Below are 21,527 nucleotides of genomic sequence, written 5' to 3'. Positions count from 1 at the left end.
GCCAGAAACTAGTTTCTTTATCTTCAATTATGTTCAATAATTGTTAAAATGACTAAAAATTTTAATATTAAACTTTTAAAATTATTGAATTGTAAAAACTTCTTGATATTTACTAAAATAGTAAGGAATTGAAGCCCTAGAACCGATTACTGTATTGGCGAACTAATACTACAGCTGGTTGACCACCAATTGCAAGCGAAAACATGTTCAGGTCGGCTCGTAAGAAACTCGTTAATCGAGGGATTGCTCGTTAACCGAAGTTAAGAATCTTATGGAAGGTAACTCATTAAACGAGGGATCACTGTATATATATATATATATATATCAGGCATGAAGGATGAGGTACTATGGAGAGAGAGTTTGTCAACAAGGAAGAGACGTTTACCTTTGACCTGTGTGACCACCTCCTGTGACCCCACTTGGACTTGCCCAGCCTTAGTTCATTCCCAAGTGACCCACTGCCACATAGCAGGTAAGGCATCAAACAGACCGTGCTGAACTTGTCCCGTAAACTCAGACAAGTTAAATGTTCATATTGTTGACTATGTATGCTTATTTCACGGTTACATTTTCAGAGTTACTTTTAGGTGTTGAAACAGTAATGAATTGTGTGTGAAGATGACTATTTTAATAAATGTTGCTTTACTTCCCATAAACTAGATGCATCTACCTGAACTGAGGGCCACATTAAATAAAATTTCTCAATCACTCTGTGGGCCGCACAAGGAAATGGGTCGAGCTGCAGGTTGCCCTTGCCTAATGTGGCCAATATAATGTGTTCTGTATTTCACATACTGGTACAGTATACTAGTTAATAGAGAAATAAATAAAAATAATTATAAATTATGCTGGCAGAATTCGAGGTAAAGGTGGTATTGTTTGAAAGTCCAGGGTGTGTGTACTGTAATAGGAGAAAAGAGAAATTAGTTTAAAGACAAAAGTGAATGATCAAAATTATTTTGAATTGAATATGTCTAAGGTATCTAGGAACCAGGGCCGGATTCAGGAGTGTGCAAAGTGGGCAGCTGCCCAGGGGCCTCCACATATTACAATATTTTATTTATTTGTTTATTCATTTGGATTATTTTTATTTTCATTCTTTAAAATTCATGTTTATCTATTCCATCACGTAAAACTATGTTCAGCAAGAAGCGTGATAAAAATTAGGCTAGCTTCCCTTGAAATTCATGAATACCTGTTTTTCCTATGAACCGTATATTTTTAATGAATGCTATTGTTTGTATTGCTAATAATATATTTAGAATTCCACAAACATATATTGATTAAAACTGAACTACATGGAATAACGAAATTGAGATTAAAAAAAAAAAAAATTCTTTATCACTTCCATTACGAATGCCATCAGGGCGCTGTGTTTGTTGACAGTCGGTCGGAGGGGGTTGGGTCGTGTAGGATCTGCACATCGGTTGTCATGTGTCTGTCGATTAAAGAGGAGACTTGCGTCGCCCATGATTCGTGAACTTCCCACGAGTAGACATAAACATGTCTTGCAGATGTAAAATGAGAGAGAATTGTCATGTGTGCTTGTTGAGTGAAGTCGTCGCCGCTCAGTGTTCAAATTTCAAAATTTTCCCAGGGGGAGGGGGGGGCTTACAGCGCCCCCCCGTAACTCCCAGATGTTTAGGCACACTTCACTCGCCACCCCACCCTCTTGGGTAGTTATAATGAGGGGGGCCTCCACAAAGAGGCTGTCCATGGGCCTCCACAGGTCTAAATCCGGCACTGCTAGGAACGATTACAATTAAATCATTAAAAGAGTAGCTGAGGGATGATAGGCACTACTGTGATAAGGCTGAAAATTGTTGGAGAGAGAATAATTTCTAAAGGGTATTTGTATACTATATTGAGGAGGTACAGTAGTGAAGATGCTAATACAAGAGAAGCATTGGCACTGATGTAAGAGGGTTAGGTATTAAAAGATTAAATATTTCTGGTCTGGTCTGGAAGAAATGTGTGGCTCTACTATTTTCAGAACTGATGTGAAACTTTTTACTTGCCTTCCTTGGTGGCCTCGAGGGTACAATATTGTAGTTTTCTAGTTATGTATGTGAAAGGCTTGGATGACTGCATTTAGGCCTTACACAGATATAGTGAAGGAGAACCAATCTGTCCCACTCTACATTACAGTGCTGTCTTAACTCTGTACTGGTTCTTGAACTCTTAGACAGAAGAAATTGTTTGTGATATGAAGTTTCATTCTCTCCAAATAGGATTTAGGTTTCCCCTAGCATTAGGTATAGTCTTGATCATTATATTATTTAAATAATCAGATTCATGATGAATTAAAGTCCCAGCAAAAAGTTTTATTGGTACCTGGTAAGTGAAACATGACACGGGATAAAGAAACTACTAAAAAATTTACATGCATTACTGTACTACATACTGTATTAATTTCAAATCTAGTAACTCAAATAACTATTTATCTATAATTCATGTATCAGTACAGTATGTCCACTCCATATTTGTGTCAGGTGTGGGGGTTTACTTCACTTGCCAAGGAATATAAAAAAATTATAATATAAAAGTTAAAAAAATTTATTAACTTTGGAGATTGCATGGTTTTTATTAATACAATGCAATGAACACTTTAGAGTAAGTATTGAAACCTTGTGTAATACTGTGCAGTATACTTTGGGACAACGAAGTATACTGCTGGACACTTATAATTGCAAAACATGAATGACAGGTATAAAATACTAGGGAATATTGAAGTAATATTAAGATATTTTAATACTGTATACAGTATTTACAGGAACATTATGAAAAACAGACTGTAAAATACCATAGACCAATGTAGAATGTTTTAAAGAACGGTAAAATACTTTGGGGAATAACATGATTAATATATACCCTGTAGATTGTACTGTGAAATGATTCAGTGTTGTGAGATAGTCCAGAATGTTGTGGCATATTGTACAAATATTGTCAGATCCAATTAAGAGCAACACTGTAAAATTCTTATGAAAAATAATTACCGTAATACAGTCAACCCTCACTTTACGCGGTTAATGTAACCCACAGGGTACCGCGGAAAGTGAGAAACGCGTAAAGTGAATAACCCCCAAACTCCACTTTTTCCAACACAATAACTATGTTCTAGTAAAAATAAAGTCTTAATTTTATGATGGTACATGCACACAATTAATACTTAAGAGAAATAGAGAAATACAGTCGCCAAGCTAATGTCCATTCAAATAATGGACTCAACTCCCTCCCCCTCTTCTCACACTACACTCGCTGGCTCTTCCCTCTGAGAAATTTTGGGGGGAAAACCAGGTATAGTAATAAATAATACCTCAAACTAAAGTTAGGATAATATAATTGACATTGCTGGATTCCTTGTAAGACCAGGAATATTTTGAATATAAATGTCATATATTTTTCACAAAAGATAACATATTTACTCAGAGTTAACATTACATCTAAAATTTGTATGTCTAATGCAAAATCTATGATGTTTATATTCAAAATGATCATCAAATTGTAAGAATTCCAGCAATGTAAATTGTATTCTGGCCGGGTAATTTGTATGAATTTTATGAGCTAAAACAAATATCTGCAGTTAATAAAAAAAAAAATATTCTTCACGACACTATCTGTCAATCAAAGTACCCCACCTTGCCTCCCCCCTCTTCCAAGCACCAGATGGTCAGTCCGTTCCAACCCTCCCCCCCACCTCCCACCAACCCTCCCTTCAAGAGAAAGAGTGGGTGAAAAAACTAGATTTTAACATTTAGTATTAAATAATACCTCAGATTAAAGTTAGGATAATATAATTGACATTGCTGGATTCCTTGTAAGACCAGGAATATTTTGAATATAAATGTCATATATTTTGCACAAAAGATAACATATTTACTCAGACTAAACATTATATCTAAAAATTTTATGTCTAATGCAAAATATATGATGTTTATATTCAAAATGATCATCAAATTGTAAGAATTCCAGCAATGTAAATTATATTCTGGCCGGGTAATTTGTATGAATTTTATGAGCTAAAATAAAAATCTTCAGTTAATAAAAAAAAAATATTCTTCACATGGTAACAGATGGTGGTCGCCGGTCCCTCCTACCCCCCACCCCCCACCAACAGTCCCTACTAGATAAATGTGTGGGAATACCAGACTGTTTACCTTTTTAGTAATAAATAATAAATCAGACTAAAGTTAGGATAATATAATTGACATTGCTGGATTCCTTGTAAGACCAGGAATATTTTGAATATAAATGTCATATATTTTGCACAAAAGATAACATATTTACTCAAGAGTAAACATTATATCTAAAATTTGTATGTCTAATGCAAAATCTATGATGTTTATATTCAAAATGATCATCAAATTGTAAGAATTCCAGCAATGTAAATTATATTCTGGCCGGATTAATTTGTATGAATTTTATGAGCTAAATAAAAAAAATTATACTTCACCCGTGTAAAGGGGTACACCCACCGCGGAATGTGAGCTTCCTGGGTTCTGGCAGGGCACCTTGTAAACGTGGAAACGCGGAATGTGGGACCGCGTAAAGTGAGGGTTGACAATTTTCCTCGCTAGGTAAGTATAGGTAGAGATAAAAGTTCAAGCGAATATAGGAATGCCATCAAGCAACCATATTAAACTAGGACTTTTCTAAAGAGAAATAAAGTTAAGCTTAAATTTGTTGTCTAAAAACAATTGCTGTACTTTATACCACAGACTTTCAAGGCACCAGGGGGCTACAATTAGCAGTGTTTGATGGTCAGCTGGCCTTGATTATTCATTCATTCATTCATGGTATCTTACTGTATACAATACAGTATACTGTACATTATATAAATTTTAATTAAACACAGACAAATTATGCATAAGTTCTAGAAATATGTTTACCTGGAGTCCTGGAGAAACAACCTTGTCAGAATATTATAAGTTCCTCTGAGTCATTAATATTATAACTGGATTGGTCTAGTTTCTTTGGCATATTGTACACAATCACATAAGGGACTATCCCATGGACACCATATGATACTACCACAGTAGTGTAGTATAAAACTCATTACTGTACAGTACTGTACAGTAATTATGCAAGTAAATCACTGTAGGTGTGCTTTTGTGTAATTCACATCTTCAGGGGTGAGTACAGACAGTAATTATATATCAATACAGTAAGTCCTCGTTTAACGTTGCCTCCGACAACGTTGTTTCGTTATAATGTCGCTACTCTTTAGATACCCATGATTCGGACAATTTCTCGTCGATTTGGTATAACGTCATCATGAGATACTTTGTATGGTGCATCGCCCTCTCTCACCCAGTCAGAGCTGGAGGAGGAGCCACCCTCTGGGTCTCAGTGACTCGCCGCCCTTCTCCGCTCCTGCCCTTCTCCTCTCCCACCCTCCTCTTCACTGCCTACCACACTCTCGCTCCACCTCCGCCCATTAGTGAGAACAATACAAAATGATTTAGTTTATTTATCTTTTGGGATGTATAATATATACTAATTTATATAAAAATTCCATTGCATTTATGTATATGTAATGTATTTTATGGGCAAGGGGAGGCTGGCGAACATAACTCCCGTATTTTATATATTTCTTATGGGGAAAATTGATTCCGTTAACGTAGCAGTTTTCAGGAGCAGAACCATGACATTAAGTGAGGACTTACTGTACGTATTTAAAATCCTTGTCCTTACCCTTATATGGTTATTGAATTACAGTACTGTACTGCATCAGGCATTACTTATCAGATATCAGACAATGTAACAAATAACCAGTCAGATGTATGCTGGGCATTATGATCCATGAAATAATGCTTGTAGGACAAGCAGTGTTTATACTGTAGTTTCCCCAACCATATAATATTTCATGCTTTTCTTTTTACTTTTACTTTTATCCTCTTCACCACCGACCGGCTTGTTAGCTGCTTGGGCGATCAATCACATCTGTTACGCACTGTTGGCAAGTACTGGGCATGTACTGGCTCCTGAATGTATCTGAACCTGGTCTTGAAAGAGCTCACACTCGGTGCCGTCACAACACACTCTGGCATATTGTTCCATGAGTTCACATCTCTCACTCCGAAAAAGTTACCCCTCAAAGTTTTGTGGGCTTGTGACTTATTCAACTTTGAGTTGTGACCCCTTGTGGGGCGAGCATCCGCCAGCTCCAGTTAAAGGCACTTGACTGAGTAGTGCCCTTTGAGATGTTTAAACACCTCAATTAGGTCCCTCCTTGCCTGTTTGTAGTACAGTATAAGCTTGGCAATCTCAGGAGCTCTAATCTCTCAGGGTAGCTGAGGTGCCGAAGTGCAAGCACCAGTCTGGTGGCCCTCCTTTGGACATTTCCAATCAACTGGCAGTCTTTAGCATATCTCGGGGACCAGTACTCCATTCAGGGAAGCACCTCACTCTTGAAGATAGTTACGAGGGACAGACCGTCTACATATGTGAACAACCTTCTTATAAGACCTAATAATTTAGTTGTCTGGTTCACCTTCCAGCAATGGCCCGAGAACTTCAGCTCATTGTCAACATACACGCTAAGGTCCTTTTCACATTCAGACTCGATTAATGCGGTTACTTTGTCCCGTTGGGACATATGATATGCCTCCTTACCATTGGTACGTCCCAGGAGTAGCCTCTTACACATCGTGACATTGAACATTAGTAGCCATTTCTTCGACCATTCTTGCAGCTCACAGAGATCCTTCTGCAGCCCTTCACAGTCTTCTTGGTTCTTAATTTCCCGAAGTATCTTGGCGTCATCTGCAAACATTTGTATGGAGGAATGCACAGTATCAGGCATGTCATTTATGAAGCAAACAAACAACAGCGGCGGCCCAATACACTGCACTGTGGTACCCCACCTGTGACGGGTGCACATGATGATTTTGTGCCATTAATCACTACACACTGCTTGCGGTCGTGGAGAAAGTCTCCGATCCATGCTAGAACATTTCCCCCAATCCCGTACCCTTACAGTTCAATTTTCAGCCTTTCATGTGGTATGCTGTCGAAAGCCTTGGCAAAATCTAGGTCTATTTTGTCAATGTTACCACCTGTTCCAGAATTTGGGTCCAAACATCCAATACCTTGAGTAATTGTGTTAAGCAGGAGCGCCCTGCCATAAAACCGTGTTGGCAATCATTTACAACGTTGTTTCGTAGCAGATGTTACAAATACTATGCTGGTCAGGCTCACTGGTCTATAGTTATTCATGGAGTGACGATCGCCCTTCTTGAAGATAGGACTCACATAGCCATTTTCCAATCACTGGGGACCTTTTGCACATCCAGGCATTTACAGAACAGGATCTTCAGGGGCTCAGCAAGCTCGTTGCACAACTCTTAGCACTCTGGAATGCACCATGCCATGGCCGGGAAGTCATGAATCTTTAGCTTTGACAGTTTATTTCTTATAACCTCTTTCGTGAACACAATGTGGGTCAGTGCTGTGTTGAACCGTCTGTCCTCAAACGCAGAAAGGTTGATCGCATTTTTTTTCTTTTGAACGCCGAGGAAAAGAAACTGTTCAATGCCTCATCTTTGTCCTGGTCGGAATCTGCGTAACTACCATCTTCAAGCCTCAGGTCCGATACTCCTACTCACGTTTTTAATTTCGACTTTGCATAGCGGTAAAATGCCTTTGGGTTTGACTTGGCCTCACTTGCAACCAGCCTCTGGAACTCCTTTTCAGCCCTTCTACACACTGACTGTGCTTGGTTCCCGACTCTTGCATGCATACTCGTGTCCTGCTCATCGTTTGACCTCACCCACTCCTTGAATTTCTGGGTTTTCTCAACTTTGTCGACCGCTGTATGGTTCATGTGTAGGGGTGTCCTAGTATTCCTAGAGGCACTGGGTTTGGTCTTGGGTAAATATGTATCGATCAAATGGTTCATTTTACTATGATATTCAGCATAGTGTCTGCGTTCTTATGCCGTAGTGAGTCAGGCCAGTTGATACCCCTCGTCTCTTCTGTCATCCCGTCGTAATTTCCCTTGTAATTATTTGCACCTTGGCCTGGTTTTGTCATGAACTAAGTAACAGTTAAATCTGAATGATAACATTACATGGTGGGTGGTGCCAACTGGGGTTATAACAAGGAGCAAAGGTATATATATGAACAAATGAGACAAAAGGCAATAATCATACATGAAATTCAAATAAAATTATATGCACAGGTTTGAAGTACAGTTCTTACAGTAATTAGCCTTTAAGTTCACAGTTAATTTTCTATATCCTCATCTATTACTTGTTTACTAGGCAAGATGCTTAAAACTAGTACTTTATAGGCCTGTTCATAGATGTATCGACAGGGTAACACCAGTATCAGGCCCAGAATCTGCACTACAATGGGTACACAAAACATTATCCACATCACCAGTTCATTATTATTCTGGATGACATATGCTACACAGAGGCCCATGAAGCAAAGACTAGTAAGTACCATCTTCTTTAGACTGACTGTCACTGCAAATGTTTCGATTATACTGTAGGCAGCTCTTATCATGATGTTCTTTTGGGGGTCACCATCTCGCTTCCACACCCTATATGTCCAAGAGACGAAAAGTAGGAGGTAGATGATCACCAGACAGAGGAAGGCAAGCCAGGGCATGTAAGCATACCCCATTAGAGACACGGAAATGGTGCGACCGCCTGAATTGAAAAAAGGAAGACATTATTGTTAGAGCACTTCCAGATGTGGGACTTGAAGTAAGGGCCTGCTGACTCATAAATTAACTTGTATATTCCTAAAACTCCTTATAAAAAATATGCTCACATCTCAATGGACATCTGTGTTTTTGTGTCATTGAATCAAGACCACAAAAATTTTTGTGAAGAGTTGATCAATAATTTGCATACAGTATTTGAATTTGACCCCCACATTCCAAACAAGATATTCTAGCTAACTATAAAGATCCATGGTTACATAGTTCTTCCCTGGGCAAGGGCAGATTATTGTGTAGATGACAACTGTTTTATCTCTCGAGCCTTTTTCCTGCTTAATGCAAGGTGGTTGGAGTAAGAGCAAATACACATGCACATCATCTCGCCTTTGTTTGTGAATTCTAACTGTAATAAAGAAATATTACATTAAGGCAATTTCCCGTACAAAAGGTTTCAAAACTAGTCCAGCCTTATCACTTCAAACAAGATAACACCATTACCCATAAGCAACACGTTCTTCCTAAAATTCACTCTTCACCAAGTTCTGGCCATTCACGCATGCTGTTGTTTCTTCCAGAAAGTCCACCCCCAACTTTTAATACACTTCTTTGGCTTTGTTTTGCACAAAATAAAAATGTTCAAGTTCCTCTCACTCATAATATTTTCAAACCTTCTCTACTTCGCCAGGGCCGGATTAAAATCAAGGTAAACAGGGACCAGGGTCCCAATATTTATAGATAAAAATAAATGATAATGAAAAATAGGAATAAATATAGTACATAATGTAAATAGAAAAATAAATACAGTTTTATAAATAAACAGGTTAAAACTTTGCAAACCTAGAGGGATTGAATAATAACCTTTTGTCAAATCGGCGTGAAATATTTGAGTTACTAGTAAAATATAAAGAATTTTCTCAAGCACCCCCAAAGACCATTCTCTATTATTTCTGGCTTGTCCAATAGATAGCGCTAGTGTTGGATTCCTAAAGAAAATACAAGATAGTTTACGTTCTTTATAATAGTTCTTAGGTGGACTCCTGTCTGGGAGATCCTAGTTAGTAACAACACAGTGGACCGGGTAGTTGCACCAGACGCCACTCCAGTGTTTATTATTGGGAGGTGAGTGTGAACGTCATTATATTGTGCGGGTACTATGGGTGCAGTGAAAAAGACGGGAACGATGAAAACATCTTATATTTAACAAATAAGAAGCTGTTTCAAAGGTAGTGTTGATAACAAATGTCTTGTGGTGGGGACTTCACTACCTTGATATCCTATCAGAAGTAATGTTAGTTGTCTTAAATCAGTGGTTCTCAACCTTGTTTGCCCCATGCACCCCTTTCACCATATGCCAGAATGTCATTCCCCCCTCCTTTCCAAGATTGTCTGCCTCAAAAAGTGCATTCCAAATAATATGCATATAATACTGAAAATCCTTTATTTTTTCCATATTAGTATCAGTTTTCTCCCTGAAAACCTGAGGGGGGAAATTCCCCCTGGTTGAGAACCCCTGTCTTAAATATTGTATTTTTAATTGCATTCCATTATGTTTGCAGATTCATTATATAAACTATATAAACTATATAATGAGTAATGTACATTGGTTCTTAATATATATATATATATATATATATATATATATAATGAGACAAAACTCACCAGAAGAGGATATTACATATAGGTAGAATATTTATAGTAGGAGGACGTAAAGACAGGAAGTTTGGTAGCTTGTCTCGAGGGCGTGGGGGATGACTACGTATATTAACACAGGCTCTGTACAAGAGTAGTACAGTCGGCTCTTAACATATGCGGGGGTTAGGTAACAGATACCCATGGATGTTAAAAATCTGTGTACTATTGCTGCCCCCCACTCCCCTAAAAAAAACCCTAGCCCCCATGTCCTTATTTACCGTATATACCTGTGTGTACGAGTTTTTAAGACCAAATTATTTGTCAAAAAATTGGGGGTCGACCTCTAAATGGGTAATAGTTTCGTTAGGTTGAAAAATATTTACCAGTCACTACCAGTAAACAATGGAAACGATGCACCAACGCACCACCGGCTGTGAGTGTCGGTACAGTTGCCAGGGCAGATCTCTTGCGTCATCATAGCAAGCCCGAAGTTGCCAAATGCATGGTATGGTATGCACAGGACGATGTAAAACATGAAGTATTCATTTTTTAAAGTTTATTTATAGATACTGTACATAAATTTTGGTTCATTACATTTGAAACATCAATTTTTGTTAATTAAATTTGAAACAAAAGAAAACTACGATACCGTATTTTCATTAAAATATTACATCACAAGTATATTTTAGCTTAACTGTGACTGAATGAATATATTCTCAGAAATAAATATGGAAATGTAATATTTTGGCTGAAATGACGTACATATTACAGTGGAAAGTGGGATAAAATCATGACGAAAACTGACTTTCGCTTTCTTTCGTTGTTCAAAAGATTTTACCGTAATCGCTTTTCGAATGGTTTTTAGTTAAAAAATCTGTTGTACTGTAATACAATAATATTCTATCCTTTCATTAGAATCATAATCCCACAACTGAAAACCATTCGAAAAGCGATTACGGTAATGTGGGGTTCAAGATGTTTGGTTCACACTCAGGATGGGGTGGAGAAAGGAAACTCACAATGTGCTCTCTATATACATGTTGTATTGGATGTACAATGCAGCTTGGTGCTAGGAAGGCAGCGTGGTTACAAGCGTGAAAAAAGGGCTTACTAAAGCGGGCGGGCGGGTCGTGTTGCGTCTCTGTAACAAAGCGTGTTCGGCATCCGGGCCTTCGATGTAGAGCGGCAGAAATTGGACAGTGATTACATAAGTTCGTCAAGATCGTCTTAGTGAGGTGAAAGTGTAAATCGATGTCGGACTTTTCATGCTAGACACGATTGTATTTTTGAAAACTCAATTTCCACCGAGTTGGAGGTACAGCCAGGGTCACAGGCCTATAACCACACAATCACTGCCACATGACAAAGCTTTTATTTTATTTTATTTTTTAGGGTGTTGTGGTCACGGCTGTGATAAAGGCCAACCAGGGAGTGTAGTACTGTGCCTTCAGTTAAATCAGTTCATAGTTGTCATCAGTGAATGCAGAAGAGACTATAATAACTTAAAGTGAATACATATTGGCAATCGAGCTGGTAAGGACAACTGCCAGCCTATTCGTGTCATAGGTGCCACAGAGACTTTAAATTTTATTTTGTTTGTGTGCTTGCTCAAGGACTGAATCTGTGTTTATAATACACCACTCACAGGGAGATACAGTGTACACAGTGATAGTTCATAGTGTCATCAGTGACCGCTGAAGTTGTAAATAACTTAAAGTGAGCGCTCACTAGCAAGCAAGCTGGAAAGGCACCGTGCCAGCTGAAACCAAGTCGTGTCATAGGTGCCACAGAGACTTTAAATTTTATTTTATGTTGATTGTGTGCTTGCTCAAGGACTGAAACTGTGCCTACAATACACCATTCACAGGGAGATACAGTGTACGCAGTCGCAGACGACAACTCCATAGGCAACAGAGAGTAGCTAAGTACTTTTTTCTCTCTTTATTTTCTTTGAAATAGGTGTAGATCTATACACAGTCTGCACCCCCCCCCCACAACAACAACAACCATGAGTTTGGTATGTGATTACTGCAGGGAGACGTCGGATATGGAGGATGCAGGCCTAACTAATGCAACGTTTAGGAAGTTACTAACTGCCGTAAAGCTTGATGGCTGTTGCTGGTATTGCCCTGGCTGCATAGTCAAGGTGAATGAAGCGATTGCAATCCATAAGGGAACGAGTTCTCTAGGGACGAAAATAGATGAAGCAGGAGCCCTGCTGGTTGACAAACTGGAGCAAGTTGAGAAAGAGATCCTTGCTAAGACTGAGGAAGTAGCTAATAGAATGGAGGTGGTTGCTAAGAGGAGCTATGCGGACGTATTAGGAGGGCCACGGGTGGGGGGGGCGGAGAGTAATGCAGAATCAGTACAGGTTCTACAGCAGATTGGGACTCTGAAAAAGTGTGTCGAAGAAATGAAAATTAACGGACCTACTGTTAGGGGAGAGGAGGAACACCAGGAACGGCTCCAGCGCAGGAACAATGTAATAGTTTTTGGAGTCCCAGAGAGCCAGGCAGAGGGAACTGTGAGTAAGGAAACACACGACAAGGTGCTGTTTCAAAATATTTGCACAGAGGTTCTGAAGATTCCAGCAACCCCTCAGGATGTGAGGAGACTGGGACAAAAGCAGGGGGTTAAGCCTCGCCCCCTCAGGATCACACTAGGGAGTGAGGAGGAAAAATGGCAAGTTATCCGGCAGGCAAAAAACTTAGCAAGGAGCGAGGCATTTCGAGATGTATTTATTCACCCAGACCGCACGGTAATGCAGAGGGAACAGCACAAGAAGCTCCTGCTGGACTTGAAGCAGAAGAGGGAGGAGTCGAGAAGGAACGGGGACAGGTGCACATGGGTTATACTCAGGGGGAGGGTAGTGGAAACAAGTGTGCCGACACAGGGCCAGGGGGCAGCAGTGCACCCTCCACCCACTCAACCCCCCACCCGGGAGGCGGCACCAGCTCAGCCTACCGGACAGGAGGGAACGAGCGCCGTGTAAACAATGAAATTTTTAACCACACCCTGCAAAATACAGTGTACTTAGCAAATGCTGCAGCTTCTGAGAATGTGGGTGGAGCGGGTTTATTACTAAGAGCAGAGACGTTACCGAGAACAAATTCTGGCTTGAATGTCATGTACACTAATACCGACACGTTCCTTGATAAGAGGGAGGAGTTTGAAACACTACTAAGAGTACACCAACCAGATATTGTAGGAGTTGTAGAACTGTTGTACAAGAACAGGAGAATCGACCCAGAGGAATGTGAGTTCAGTATTGCTGGATATGACTCATTTACGAACCTAACTCAAGAATCCTGCAGGAGGGGTGTGGTTATCTACGCTAGGCAAGACCTTAGAGCCAGCCAGGCGAGGGTACAGGGAGAGGATGTCTTTGAAGAGTCCAAGTGGTGTAAAATTAAATTAAAGGGAGGGGACTTACTTATCGTCGGGTGTATCTACAGATCCCCGAACTGTGGCCCACTAAATCAAAGGAACTTAAGAACCTTAATAAACAATGCGGCGATGCTCAACCCCAGCCACCTCCTTATCATGGGGGACTTTAACTATGGCGACATCGACTGGAGAAACGAGTCAACCCCGAATGACTTGAATAATCCTGCTACTCTTTTTGTAGAAACTCTGAGAGATAATTTTCTGTTCCAACATGTGAGAGACCCGACACATTACAGAGGGGAGCAAACACCCAAGCCACTTGACCTCATCATAACAAACGAGGAGGGTATGGTGGCCAAACTGGAACACCTTGCCCCAGTTGGCACCAGTCACCATACAGTGTTGTCATTCAGATTTAACTGTTACCTAGTTCAAGATAAGGCCAGGCCAAGGTGCAAATATTACAAGGGAAATTACAATGGGATGAGGGAAGAGATGAGGGGTATCAACTGGCCTGACTTATTAAGGTACAAGAACGCAGACACTACGCTGAATATCATAACTAGTAAAATGACCCATTTGATCGATAAATATATACCCAAGACCAAACCCAGTGCTTCTAGGAATACGAGGGGATCCCTACACATGAACCATGCGGCGGTCGACAAAATTAAGAAGAAAACCCAGAAATTCAAGACGTGGGTTGGGTCAAACGATGAGCAAGACAGGAGGATGTATGCAAGAGCCAGAAACCAAGCAAAGATAGAGTGTAGGAGGGCTGAAAAGGAGTTCCAAAGGCTGGTTGCACGCGAGGTCAAGTCAAACCCAAAGGCGTTTTACCGCTATGCAAAGTCGAAATTGAAAACGCGAGTAGGAGTATCAGACCTGAGGCTTGAAGATGGTAGTTACGCAGATTCTGACCAGGATAAAGCTGAGGCATTGAACAGCTTCTTTTCCTCAGTGTTCACAAGAGAGGATGCAACTAACCTTCCTGCGTTTGAGGACAGACGGTTCGACACAGCACTGACCCACATTGTGTTCACAGAAGAGGGTATTAGAAATAAACTGTCCAGGCTAAAGGTCCATAAGAGTCCTGGACCTGACATGGTGCATCCTAGAGTGCTAAGGGAGCTGTGCAACGAGCTTGCAGAGCCCCTGAAGATTCTGTTTTGTAAATGCCTGGATGAACAAATGGTCCCCAGTGAATGGAAAGTGGCTTATGTGAGTCCTATCTTCAAGAAGGGCGATAGGCACTCCACGAACAACTATAGACCGGTGAGCCTGACCAGCATAATATGTAAAGTACTTGAGAGTATTATCAGAGATGCAGCGATGGAACATCTACTACGAAACAACCTTGTAAAAGATTGCCAACACGGTTTTATGCCGGGGCGCTCTTGCTTGACACAATTGCTCAAGGTATTGGATATTTGGACCCATATTCTAGAACGGGGTGGTAATATCGACAATATTTACCTAGATTTTGCCAAGGCTTTCGACAGTGTACCCCACGAAAGGCTGAAAATCAAACTGGAAGGGTACGGAATTCGGGGAAATGTCCTAGCGTGGATAGAAGACTTTCTACATGACCGCAAGCAATGTGTGGTGATTAATGGCACGAAATCGTCATCTGTACCTGTAACAAGTGGGGTACCGCAGGGTAGTGTATTGGGCCCGCTGTTGTTTGTTTGTTTCATAAATGATATGCCTGACGTTGTACACTCCTCCATACAAATGTTTGCCGATGATGGCAAGTTATTTCGGGAAATTAAGAACCAAGCGGACTGTGAAGAGCTGCAGAAGGACCTCTGTGGGCTCCAGGAATGGTCGAAGGAATGGCTGCTGAGATTCAATGTCACGAAGTGTAAGAGGATGCACCTGGGGCGTACCAACGGTAAGGAGGCGTACCATATGTCCCAACGGGATGAAGAAAATGTACTAGTTGAGACTGTGTGTGAGAAGGACCTAGGTGTGTATGTTGACAATGAGCTGAAGTTCTCGGGCCATTGTGAGAAGAAGGTAAATCAGGCAAATAAATTATTGGGTCTTATAAGAAGGTCGTTCAGATATCTAGACGGTCCGTCCCTCGTGACGATCTTCAGGAGTGAAGTGCTTCCCCATCTGGAGTACTGTCACCCCATCTGGTCCCCGAGATATGCTAGGGACTGTCAGTTGGTTGAAAATGTTCAAAGGAGGGCCACCAAGCTGGTGCCTGCACTTCGGCATCTCAGCTACCCTGCGAGATTGGAGCGCCTGAACTTGCCTAGCTTATACTACAGACGGGCAAGGGGGGACCTAGTTGAGGTTTATAAGCATCTCAGGGGGCACTACTCAGTTGAGTGTCCTTACTTGGAGCTGGCGGACGCTCGCCCCACAAGGGGTCACAGCTCAAGATTGAAGAAGCCGCAAGTCCGGAAAACCGTGAGGGCAAACTTTTTCGGAGTGAGGGTTGTAAACTCTTGGAACAATCTACCAGAAGTGTTGTGACGGCACCGAGTGTGAGCTCTTTCAAGAGAAGACTTGACCAACACTGGAGCGGGTTCAGGTACATTCAGGAGCCGGTGCATGCCCAGTATTTGCCAACAGTGCGTGACAGAGACGTGACCGATCGCCCGGGCGGCTAGAGCCGACCTTTTGGTGAAGAATATAAAGGAAAAGAGTCGTGACCGATCGCCCAAGCGGCTAACAAGCCGATCAGTGGCGAAGAGGATAAAAGTAAAAAAGTAAAAAGTGATGTAGAGAGAGCTGGTTGGTGAGGACGCTCAGAGAAGGACAGCTTGTGGGTCGCCATGCTCGCCGGCGGGAGAGAGGACCGCCAGGCAGGCGGAGGAGGAGGTGTTGCTGGCTGGTTGGTGTGGGTAGAAAGAGACAGGTCACCACGAGGTCAGGTCTTAAATAGCGGGGGTAGGCGTGGCTTAGTAGTTGACCCCCGCTCCGTGATGTATGGCGGCGCTGGTTGACCTAGACCACGAGGCATACGTACGTCATTTCAGCAAAAATATTACATTTCCATATTCTCAGATATAAATAGTAGTTTTGTTGAAACGTAATGTACAGTATTTAATATTAAAATGCAAAAAGAGCTATAAAAACAATTAATACTGTACACCCGTAATGTACTGGCTGGCATCTCCAGTCCTCCCTGCTCCCGCCTCCAGCATCACCACTCCTCCCCGCTCTGTCCCTCCACCGCCTCCACATTGTCACTACTGTTGTATTCCAATAATATTCTATCCTAATTCACTTGAATAAATGCTACGATACCATATTTCTGAATATTTTCAATAAAGTACTTCAAAATCATTTTCCTTGTCATCGTCTTCAGCACCAAACAGCTCCTCCCAGTCTTCTCCTTGAACAGGGCTAGAGGGTACGTGTTTCTCGAATCGTTTTCAGTTATAAAACTGTTACATCACATGTATATTTTACCTAAACTGCGCCTGAATGAATATATTCTCAGAAATAAATAGTAGTTTTGCTGAAACGTGATGTATTTCAATGTAAATTAGGATAAAATACATGACGAAAACAGAAGACTTTACCTAACCTTCCGATGTTCAAGAGATGTTACTGTTTCTTTTAATAGTTTTCGGTTAAAATACTGTTATATTACAATGATATTCTATTCATACTGTGCTTGATATACTACATTCACGGAAATGTAATATTTTTGCTGAAATGACTTACGTATTACAGTGGAAAGTGACGAAAGCAATGACTTTCGCTTTCTTTCGTTCAAAAGATGTTACCGTAATCGCTTTTCGAATGGTGTTCAGTGAAAAAACTGTTGCATCACAAGTGAATTAGGATAATATTTTTGTAATACAACAGTTTTTTAACTGAAAACCATTCGAAAAGCGATTACGGTAACATCTTTTGAACGAAAGAAAGCGAAAGCCATTGCTTTCGTCACTTTCCACTGTAATTCCTTCAGGAAGTACTTCCGAGCATCCGAAGGAGAGGTGTCACTGGCAAGAGGTAGGGCGACAGCAGGGTAGTTGCTGCTCCCTTCGTGCACCCTGTTGTCGTGTTTTACTTCGAGAATAGGTTTAGGGAAGCCCTGGGAGATGATGGCCAACTCTTGACAATGTCTGTAGGACAGCAAAGGAGTCACGACACCGTTATGCACATCAATCCAGGCTTGACACGACCTGTTGCCAAAGGTTACTTGTGCTTGGAGTGAACCTAGGGCTGGGGCCATCTGTGAACCATCTGCCGTGAAGCGGAGATCCTTGGGGGGCGGTCCTAGATAACTTGGAGAGAGCCCCACTGCTGTAGGTCACGATGACGCTGATGTGCTGGGGAACTTTGGTCCTGGGACGCGAAGGGGAGCACACCTTCCTAATATGGCTCGAGCGTTGTCCAGGGTCGTCATGCTTCTGATTGGAAGACTGTGGGCGGCCCTCACTGGCGGAAGGGCGCTGAAGCTTCCGCCGACGCTGTCCCTTGGGTTTGTTGGTAGGGCAACACTTGTCGTAGTGGCCCAGACGACCGCACACATTGCACTGGACGTGCTTAGCTGGGCACCGCACTGTGAGTGACCAGTGGCCCTTACGGTCACAACTGTTGCAGGTAGACTCAGCAGCTGGACACACCTGTGTTCCGTGTTGCTTACCACAGTTGTTACAAAAGGAACCGGGCGTGGGCGTGGTGGGCGAAGGCGTTGGAGTAGACTTCTTGTCCTTCTTGTACCAGGACACAGCGCGTACAGCTGTCGGGGGAGCTCGGATGGCAGAGGTGGCACACCTGGCAGCCTCATAGGAGCGACATATCGTCAACACATCCTTAAGAGAAGAAGAAGAGTCGAGGGAGGTGAGGCGTTGGACAAGCTCCTCGTCCTTAACACCCATCAGGATCACCTGCTTCAACTGGGTCTCCTCGCACTGCTGGTGGTTACCTGGGCATATATCTACCTCTTCCGAGGCTCTCTTGAATCGTACATAAAAGGCATCAAAAGTCTCGCCCTCCATCTGTCTGCAGCTAAACAATTCCCTCCTGCGTAGAGCTTCATTCCGCTGCCCTTTGATGTGCCGTTGTAGAATGTCCAGAACCTCCTCTACTGACAACGAAGAGGTCGGAGGTACCTGCAACGTATGTTCCAAGACACGCTGAGTTTCCAAAGACAGGCACATACGCAGCTGAATAAGTTGTTCAGACTGTGACAAACTCTGGAGGTCCACCATTATAGCATAATGAGTCCACCGTCGCCACCATTCGCGAAAAGTCTGGAAATTCACATCAGGCTTCAAGATGGGCGGTGTTTGAGCAGCCGCTTTAGGTGGGGCTAGGGGGCGTGAAGAAAGCGTTGATGAGGTATCTGAACCAGTTGATACCGAGGCAGTGTTAAAGCCAGGGGCTTGGTTAACAGTGAGGCGAGATATCAAAGCTTCAAACTGTGCACTGTCTTCCAATCTCTGTTGGTGGTCTCTCTCTGCCTCTGCTTGCCTTCTTTCTTCATTCTCCACAAGTCTTCTAGCTTCGTCCTCGCGCCTCTCATCCCTCATAAACTTCATTAAAGCAATTACCTCTGAAGATAATGCTGAAGACCGAGGTGAAGGGCTGCGCTATGTGGTGGGAGCTGGAGCGTCCTGTTCAGCCTGGTCATCCATCTCTGCCGAGCTGTCATCCAGCTGATTTCATCCAGGTGTTGGCTCCACGACTGCGTATGGCACGAGACATAATAGCTTAATCTGTGTACTGTGTCTTACATCAGTGATGACCGGTCAGCCCGTCGTATCAACAAGATCTGAGACAAAAAATTAATTAAATGCACAGATAAGTAGATTATATATATAAAATATATATAAAGGAATGGCCTCAGTCAGTGTGTTCGTACGTGTGTGTGTGTGCATGCGCGCCTCGGGCAGTGTCTCGCTGTGAGGGGGTGGAGGGGTGGAGGCGGCGACTCACTTCGTCAGTTACCCTCCAGGCATGGCGGGGGGGAGGTGTACTCAACTCTACTCCTCACAAATGCCCAGAACATGCCTTTTACCTTGGGAATCCTTTTGAACAAGGTCACACAGTTATGGCACTAAACACACAATGCACTTCACAGGAAATCACTGTCACTGACACTGCTCAAAGTTACTATAAATTCTTTGAAGAAACGGCCATTAGCGGTGGTTGACACAGAGCAGGGGTCCATAAGCTGATCTTGCCACAAACTTTACACTTCACTTGTATAATTATCCAGTAAAATGACTCACTGCACCATGCATGTGTTCTGGGTATCAAGTTCTATCTACAGGAGCGAACACAAACACCTGTAGAGTTTTCGTAGGTTCTATTTCCTGGATAAACAGAGATACACAAGCGAGGTGGCTCTCCTTACTCTGTCTGGGGGGGGGGGTCAACAAGCCTTTCGGGCGACATGTGGTAAGTGATACATTAACAGCTCCCATATGTCGCCAGGCACATTAATTAAGTGTGTGGGACGTGGTAAATACATTGCCACACGCTGCTAGCGAGGCTGAATAAATAGTGTATAGTGGGGTATGCTATAACGAATGGATCCTACTACGAATATTCCTATAACGAACGGTTTTACCTATAAAATTGAGAATGCTATAACGAACGAAACTCTTTCAACGAACATTATTTAATTTTTTTTTTATTGATTTTATTTTTTTCCTAATTTATTGTTTTTTTATTACAAATATTAATGATATTCTTTATTTCAGGGGTTTAGATGCATAATTATGCACTTTTTACAATTTTTACAATTTTATATTATATTTTTCAGTGTTAAGTGGTTGTATTTGGGGGCCTGGAACGGATTAATCCTATAACGAACGAATGCTATAACGAACACGGTCGGAGAACAGTTTTGCAAGTCTCTCGGCTTCCTCTTCTGGGTTGGGATGGGTTGGTGGTAGTGGTGTTGCCTTCCCAGATGCCCTTCGGATCTGGGCCCACATTTTGCCGAGGGAGGTGTGCTCGTTCATTTTGAAGCACCACTTGAGCCAGCTTACGCTTTTGATTTCTTCCTTCTCTTCCCTGGTATCCTTGACTATGCCTTGCAGGAGATGTCTGTTTGTGTCTTTGGGATGTCTTCTGTAGTTTCTTCGGGACATGTTCACTCTGTGGTTGAGTTCTTTCACCCTAGGACTGTATTACCAGTAATCCTTGTACTGTCTTGATGTAGGTTTTATTTTTGGAATAGCCTCTTCTGCCACTTGGTGAAATGCTTCTACCAATTGTTGGTGGAGGGTTGCCTCATCCACGGGTGCTGCACCAGCCTGCTGTGATTTGGCGCGCCACTTAGCCAGGTGTTTCCTATAGAGTTCCCAGTCCGCCTTCAGTGTTGTTAGGGTGGCAAAGTGGTCGCTGGTCAGCGTGGGGTGTAGTTGCCAGGAGGCCGAAGGCTGTAGTGCACTGGAGACGAAGGTTAGATCTAGCCTTCCTCCCCTAATGTGGGTGGGCTCTCCGGTGTTTAGAAGGGCGATCTCGGGTGTGTCTTGAAAGGTGGTGTATAGGTGTAGGCCATCTTCATTTGTGGGGCTTGCCGAGCTTAGGAATGAATGATGTGCATTGAAATCCCCTCCTATGAGTGTGGTGTGGTCAGCGGCTGAAGCGAATAATTGAGTCACCTCCAGTGAACCCCTTGGGTTCTTGTAGATGTTGTGGACAGTTATTTCCCGTTCCTGGAGGGTTACTTTGACGGCCTGTGTCTCAATGTTTTCCCCACATGGCAAATGCTGCATGCCCTCGGAGGAGGGTATGCTCGACCAAGATCATACATCCTCTTGTCGACGCCTGCGTGAAATGCCTCCTGTATGTCTTGTAGCCACTGAATTTGAAACAGTGGTGTTCTTGTAGGAGTGTTTCTTGTAGCAGT

General features: G+C 42.2%; 1 protein-coding gene across 1 annotated transcript in view; it reads right to left on the bottom strand.

The window, feature by feature from the left end:
• Positions 1–7,987: 7,987 nt before the first annotated feature.
• Positions 7,988–21,527, bottom strand: part of LOC121878460 — a 36,658-nt gene continuing 23,118 nt past the window's right edge. The window contains exon 5 of the mRNA XM_042384694.1: positions 7,988–8,657. Coding sequence (XP_042240628.1) covers positions 8,227–8,657 — 431 coding nt within the window. The 3' untranslated portion in view covers positions 7,988–8,226. The remainder of the gene's footprint in view (positions 8,658–21,527) is intronic.

Source organism: Homarus americanus, unplaced genomic scaffold, assembly GCF_018991925.1.
Source record: "Homarus americanus isolate GMGI-L3 unplaced genomic scaffold, GMGI_Hamer_2.0 scaffold41027, whole genome shotgun sequence".
NCBI lineage: Eukaryota > Metazoa > Arthropoda > Malacostraca > Decapoda > Nephropidae > Homarus > Homarus americanus.
The sequence above is the reverse complement of the archived record's forward strand: the minus strand, read 5'-3'. Positions and strand labels throughout refer to the sequence as shown.